At 37.5% G+C, this 7,902-nt stretch overlaps 1 protein-coding gene across 3 annotated transcripts in view; it reads right to left on the reverse strand.

The window, feature by feature from the left end:
• USP9X (ubiquitin specific peptidase 9 X-linked) overlaps window positions 1–7,902 on the reverse strand; it is a 165,401-nt gene that overhangs the window by 100,249 nt on the left and 57,250 nt on the right. For all 3 annotated transcript variants that reach the window (XM_040632858.1, XM_040632862.1, XM_040632856.1), the window contains exon 2: window positions 3,230–3,483. In XM_040632858.1, the coding sequence (XP_040488792.1) occupies window positions 3,230–3,325 (96 nt within the window). In that variant the 5' untranslated portion in view covers window positions 3,326–3,483. The remainder of the gene's footprint in view (window positions 1–3,229; window positions 3,484–7,902) is intronic.

The following is a 7,902-nucleotide window of genomic DNA, read 5'->3' on the forward strand; positions in this document are numbered from 1 at the left end:
TGAGGGATTTTACAGATAGCTAAGAATATGGTTTTGTTCTTTTGTTGTTTTAATCATCAGTCTTCTAAAAAAAAAACGTCAAGAGCTATTAGATGGAAGAGAACATAATGCAGATGCATTAACAGGTGAATATCACAAACTGAAGAGCTCTAAAAATTATCAGGTGTACCTTAAAATAAAAGTAACACTGGAGTACAGGTTTAGTATTTGTCTAAAGCCATGCAAGCCACAAAACACTGCAAAAGAAGTTAGGACTCCATGCACAATACGGGTATAAAACAGAAAAGAAGATACAATGGAATATTATTTAGCCATAAAAGAATTTGAAATCTTGCCATTTTCAACAAGAGGGATGTTTCTAGAGGGTATAATGCTAAGTGAAATAAGTCAGAAAAAGACAAATACCATGATTTCACTCATATGCGGAATTTGAGAAACAAACAAACAAGAACAAATGGACACAAACTTTTTTTTTTAATTTGCTAGAGTGACACAGAGAGAGAGAGAAGGAGACTCCTCACTGAGCAAGGAGTCCAATGTGGGGCTCAATCCCAGGACCCTGGGATCATGACCTGAGCCGAAGGCAGCCACTTAACCAACTGAGCCACCCAGGTGTCCCCCCCAAAAAAATTAAAAAAAAAAAAAAAACCCTTTAATTCTATTATAGTTAACATACAGCAGAGTCTTAAATATAGAGAACTGGTAGCTGCCAGAGGGGAGGTAGGTGGGGGATGGGTGAAACAGGTGAAAGGGATTCAGAATACATTTACTGTGATGAGCACTGAGAAAGGTACAGAATTGTTGAATCATACTGTATACCTGAAACTAATATAACACTGTATGTTAATTATACTTGAATTTTAAAAATAAGTAAAATTTAAGACTGATGAATCACTGACCTCTACCTCTGAAACCAATAATACATTGTATGTTAATTGAATTTAAATAAAAAATGTTTAAAAAAATAAACAGATGGGGCGCCTGGGTGGCACAGCGGTTAAGCGTCTGCCTTCGGCTCAGGGCGTGATCCCGGCGTTGTGGGATCGAGCCCCACATCAGGCTCTTCTGCTATGAGCCTGCTTCTTCCTCTCCCACTCCCCCTGCTTGTGTTCCCTCTCTCGCCGGCTGTCTCTGTCAAATAAATAAATAAAATCTTAAAAAAAAAAATAAATAAAATAAACAGAAAAGAGAGTGAAACAGACTGAAGCTCTACTAGCTCCTGGTTTAAAAAACAGATTTTTTAGCATCCAACACAAACCTATGACTATGTTTAAAGAAACCTGAATGCCAGGTAACAAATTTATGACACAAGAAAGACTTAATGATTCTGTCCAATACCTGTGACTATACACTTCAGTATTTTATGGCTTAAACGTGGGAACTGGAGAGGAAAAAGAATAAAGGTGACACATTTATTTGGAAAAATAAAGTTAAAACCTGACTTACTTCTCTAAAATGGCAGAGGGAAAAGAAAGAAGGGCAAAGGGAGAGAGAGTGCACATGTGCGTGTCTTTTCTACCATTCCTGTAACAGATTATCTAATCTATAATAACTGGACAAGAACTTATCCCCAAGTGACAAACTTAAGGACCCTACAATATTTCTGCCTAAAAATTTATCCATACAGAATTCTACATAAACGTGCACCAACCGTAAGCAGCATGTCTATGATTCATGTGCATGCACCTCGGCTATAAATTCACCTGTAAATGTTGTTTGAGCTGCACATAACAAATTTTAGTATGTCTGTCTTATTTGCGTATAGAAAAAGTAGCTGAGGGATGGTGGCCCAGTTGGTTGAACGTATGCCTTTGGCTCGGGCCGGGATCACTGAGACCCGCGTGGGGCTCCCTGTTCAGCGGAGAGTCTCCTCCCTCTGCCCTTCCCTCTGCTCATGCACTCAATCGATCGATCAATCAATAAAATCTTTTTTTAAAAAAGAGGTATTGATTTTTTAAAAAATCAATTACTAAACTTCCACTTCAAGAAAAGAGAAAGTAATCGCAGGGCAAATTCAAAGGAAATGAAAGAACAAAGACGTAACAGTGAAAGCACACAAGTAGGGAGGGGAGAGAGAACTGAAGCCAAAAGTTGGTTTTGGGGCAAGTTTAATGAAATTGATTAAACCCTAGGAAAGAGTATCGGGAGAGGGAACGCAAATCAGCAGTATCAGAAATGAAAGGAGAGATTACCATGGACTTTGAGATATTAAAAAGATACTAAGGATACAAGAAACAACTTTACCTCTATAAATCTGACAATCTAGATGTGTACAAATTCCCTGAAAAACACAATTTACCAAAAGACACATACACACCCACCCAAAAATATAGAAATCAGAAAATTCCCCTATTAAAAAAAAAGCTGGTCTCTATTAAAACCTTCCTACAAATGAAACCCCAGGCCAGATGGTTTCACCAATAAAATCTGAATAATCAATGAAAAAATAACAAATCTTACACAAATTCATCCACAGAATAGAAAAAAAAATGTTATCCTGAGTTTTAAGACCAGCATAAAACCTTGATATCAAAATCTATTTTAAACTCTTTGCAAACATTATTGCACTTGATCCTCTTCACAATCCCATGCAGTAGTTACTACTGTTAAGCCCATTTTACAGAGGAAAAACTGAGGCTCAGAGGTCATAAAATTTAGCCAGTCATAAGACTAGTACGGTGGAAAGCTCAAATCTGAACACAAACACCATGACCTGAGTCCATGCTCTTTAACACAGGCTACACTGAATGATTTAATGCTTTGCTCTGGAATTGACACAGGGCTTAAATACTTCATTTGATAACTGACCAGGTAAGACACCAGCAAAAGAGGGGCTACATACTCAAGCATCACCATCTACAGTGCTTGAGCTTTCTTATTACTGTGAGACCTATTTCTATTTCTTTAAATAACAGTTTTATGGTTACTTCACGAATTATTCAGAATATGCTCCATTTTTTTAAAAAAGATTTCATTAATTTATTTGAGAGAGAGAGTGAGCGAGCACAAGCAGGGGGAGTGGCAGGCAGAGGGAGAGGAAGAAGCAGGCTCCCTGCCAAGCAGGCAACATCATGATGTGCTTGATCCCATGGACCCTGTGATCATGACCTGGGCCCAAAGCAGACACTTAACCAACTGAGCCACCCAGGCGCCCCAGAACATGCTCCATTGTTTAGTATCTCATAGTAGACATACCAATGTAGCTTAACTAGTATCTTAAACATCCTACCTGATTCTGCTGGAGGGGGGGCTGAGACTGTCCATCAGGAGCCTGGCCCTGGCTGTCATTCCCTCCTACTGGAGAGCCACGAGTCGTGGCTGTCATACTCGACACAGGGCAGATCTTTGCAATTTTGTCTGCTTATGTAGTTGTCTTGAGAAAAGAAATTATAGTCCACTTATAGAAGATGAAGTACCAGCATTTGTCAGTCTTAAAAAGCTCCAATTCAAGAATAAACCATCTTGCAGAGACCATTGCATAACCTATAAGGAAAAAAAGTACATTTGTTTTAGATTTAAAAATCATGAATTAAGGAACTGTTCAATCTTAGTATTACCAGTGAATCTAGTCAAGAGAAGGTGGCTATATAATGAGAGGGGTAAGGTGAAAAGCTAAGTCTCTAATACCATATTCAACTTAAACTGGTAACTGTAGATCAGCTTGTACCAAACCACAGCCTTACAGGTTTCATCTTTCTTTTGGGATTCCAAAGACATTATCGAGGTATTTAGTTGCCATTTTGATTCAGTCACAGAAAAAACCCTCAATTCTACATTCATTTGACCAAAGGCTCTCATCTCATCTGAGATGCTCTGAAAAACACTGATGTGCACACCCCACTCCAGACTGAATAAAGTACTGTATTTGAGAGTGAAGCCTAGCCATCAGTACTTTCCATAAATTCTCCCCTGGTGATTGAGAATTGTGCCATCACATTGAGAGCCTTAGCTGATGAGTTATAGGTATTTCACTATAAGGCGACCATATTTTCCATTTAATCCAGAACAGTCCATGTTTATCTCCAATTTAAATATAATCACTTGGGGCACGTGGGTGGCTCAGTTAAGCGTCTGACTCTTGATTTTGGCTCAGGTCATGATCTCGGGGTCACAGGGCTCGATTCCACAACCCTGAGATCACATCTTGAGCCGAAGTCAGACACTTAACTGACTGAGCCACCCAGGCACCCCTAAAATAAGTAAATCTCTAAAAATAAACAAATCTTTAAAAATAAATAAATATAATCACTTAACCCAGAGATAGGTCCTTAACAAGATTTTGTTTCACTTATCAAATTTGTGTAACAACAACAAAGTTTAAAACCGATAGTATCAAGTATTAGTGAGGCTAAAAACAGACACATAAAAATGCTTAATACATAAAGTGAAAATACAAAAGAGAACATGATTGAGCAGCCTCTCTTTTGTTTTCCATATTCATACACCCTACATTACAAAAAAAATTCACTAAGTAAACAATTTTAAAAACCTGGAGAAACTAGCCAGTAATTTTCTTTACAGTCATTTTGGGTCTGCTGGCAAATTATTTGAGTACCTTTCTTTTCTTACCACTCAAAATTATCGGCTAATCATTTCAACTTGATTCTTCTCCACTTCAAATTTGTTCCAACTTCTTCCCTTCGTTTCCCGACCTGGCTTCATGATCCACTTATATACTCTCCCCAAAGGATGATCCCCTCGTTCTTTTCCTGGATGCCTTGTTCTTCGTCTATAAATATGCTTGAGTCTTCCTTACTGAAGAACCACCAATCTCTGCCCTTCCCTTTTCCCAAAAATCTTAAGAAGAATGTCTCTGCCTCTCCTTTCACCTCTTTCATTTTCCATCATCATCTGGCTGGGTCTAAGCTACCAAAATTGCTTTAAGCCAGTGGGTCTTACTGAGGACTATGGATGGATTTGAAGAGCAACTCCCCTAAAACCACATGCAAAACTTTGCGAATATATACATTTGGAGAGGAGAGAAAAGGGAGATGGTCTGATTCATAGACCATCAATGCTCTACTAACGGACAAATTGAATAACTACTTCTTGCTGTTCACCCTGTGTGCCCTCTTCTCAGCATGAGATACAAGCGGCCACCACTACCCCTCCTTCCCTTCTTGAACCTCTGAGCTTCCTTTGTTTATACAATACTGGACTCCAGGCTTCCTTTCCTTTCTACTTCGTTTCAAAGGGGGATGGTGGTTAAGTAGTAATGATGTCAGTGAGGACTAGTTTTGAATACTGAAACACAGGTGGAAACATCCACTAGATAGTTCGCTCTCCAAGTCTGGAATTGAAGCAAAACTTGGGGATCTTGAACATAGAGCCAGTTTTCACAAAAGGGTCAAAGGAGATGGACAAAATTAGTATAACCTCAGAGCCCCCCACCGTCCCATAAACACAACCTCCAGCAGGGTACCACCTACAGAGAGGAGTGGGTCTCAATCTTATGGGGCAGTAGGAATTAGCAATAATAATATTCCCAAGCATGGGGAAAATCTAGGAGAGAAGACAAATCCTGAGGCACACCAAAAAGTTAAAGTCCGGTTTATTTTAGTTTTTGTTTTTGTTTTTTTTTGCAAATCTCTACCATTTACACAGAATGTGGTCTTTTTCTAAAATTAGAAAACCAAGCATCTAAAAAGTAACTTGACCAAAGCACAAGTAGAAAGTTAACAACTCTAGAATTAATTCTATTACCTTGTCCACTGCACCAATAGTATCTCTCTTTAAAGTCTTTCCAGGAAGCAATCCAAGGACAAAAGAATGAATAAACAAAATGTGGTATGCACACACAATGAGATACTCTCTAGTGTTAAAAAGGAAGGAAATTCTAACAAATGCTACCACATGGATGAACCTTGAGGACCCCTTGAGGACACTATGCTAGTGAAATAAGCCAATCACAAAGAGACAAATATTCTGTGATTACACTTATATGAGGTGCCTACACTAATAAAGAAAGTAGAAAGGTGGTTACCAAAGGTTATGGAGAGAGGAGACTGGGAAGTTAACAATAGGTGCGTTTCAGCTTGGGAAGATAAAGTTCTCGCGATGAATGGTGATGGATGATGGTGATGGTTGCACAATGTGAATGTACTTAATGGCCACTGAATTTTACACTTAAAAATGGTTAAAATGATAAATATAATTTCTCACAATAAAATTTTATATATATAGCACTGACTGCTCTCTTGCTTTACAGTCCTTTAACATTTGGAGATCATTTGAGTTAAAACACCTTAAAATCATGTCCTCATGTTGTTTTATGCTCAATATCCTTCTATCTATATGTATCCCAATAACCCCCATCTACAGACAAATCGAAACTATTGGCAACAGTCTGGAAATAAATTATTCTAAATAAATGTGTTCTGTGGATTACTAAAGAACTATCCCTTTAAACAAAATAACTTTAAGGTAAATGGAAAGGGAGAAGTGTAACCTCTCCGCCAAACAACATACCTTTTACTCTGACCACAGAACTCAATCATCATCTGCTTCTTGCAGAATATCCCACTGACAAAAGCCTCAAGCTGCTTGCCATCCCTATCTCCTCTTATATAATTCTCACCTTTCTATCCCTTGGTTTCTAGATTTCTTCTACCTCTGTCAAGTTCTCTACACTTCAAGATTTCCAGTACTGCTGAGCAGGTATGTCAGGTCTCAGCACAACATACTCTGCTCTCTCTCCCACCACGTAAGAATTGATACCTTTTCCTCAGTAGGCTAGGATTGAAAGATTAAGAGCAAGAAAAAGGTATGGAGCAATTAAAAATACTTTCTGGCTTTTTAAAACATAACTTTTATTTCAAAATCCCACCTCTGCCACTTAACAAGCTACCTATCTTAAATGCCAGTAACGTCCACTCTATTTTCACAGGTGTTTAAAACTGAGATAATGGCACCCACAAAAAAGCTACGAGGATTATTTTAATAAAGGTGTTTTGCAAATACCAAACACACAGTATTTCTCAAAATATGTAACTTTCTTTTCCCTTTCTATAATGTACTATGCAGCGTTCCTGAATATCTGAGGTAATAATTGGAAAACAACGTTTTCAGATATAATTTGGAAAGCTTTAAATAGGAAAAAATTTATCAAAGATACGCTACAACTAAGTTATCCAAGAGTAACACTGCTACCTTTCTTAGTAAATCCCATTCAATCCAAGTGGAGGAAACCGATGGGAATCACACTATTTTACCTGATTTCAAGATGCAGTTCCAAGACACTATAGAGCTTGTCTTCCAGAAGACATTTAGGTATAACCAGGAAGGCTAGAACAAACTTTCTACCAAGTCAAAGCAGCAGTATCCTGCACTGAGCAACTCAAAAATTATTCACATCACTTAAAATTTAACATAATAACCACTTCCTAAAGGAATGCTCAAATTCAACAAATCCAATGTGAAAATTTACTGTATGAAGTTTTAAACTTTGCATAAAAAGCATCAAGTTCTATTTTAGAAAAACAAACGTACTGTAAGGGTCACTGTTCTCCCTTTCTTTCACTTAGGTTTTACCCAAAATTATGTTGGATTTTCTGCAATGCAACATGTAACCACAATGGTAACATTAGATGGCCTTTAGAAGACAGCATTTTTTATACTCAAACTGAGCATCTCAGTATCTTCCAAGATGGGAGAAGCAACACCTTCACCTGTTTAAAGTTTGACATTGTGTTGTTGGTTTTTTTTTTTTAATAACCTAGTATTCCCTAAGTGGCAACCGTTTATATTCACTTTAAAGTTTGCAAAACTGAATTTCTCCAACAGTTTTTTTTTTAAGATTTTAGAGTATAAAAAAACTTATTTTTAGGCCAAGAATATTTAGACCTTTTTGAATTTTATTTATTTTTTAAAATAAGATCTTTCCTTTTTTTTTTTTTTTTTTTT

Source organism: Ursus maritimus (genome assembly GCF_017311325.1).
Source record: "Ursus maritimus isolate PB19 chromosome X unlocalized genomic scaffold, ASM1731132v1 scaffold_X1, whole genome shotgun sequence".
NCBI classification, from domain to species: domain Eukaryota; kingdom Metazoa; phylum Chordata; class Mammalia; order Carnivora; family Ursidae; genus Ursus; species Ursus maritimus.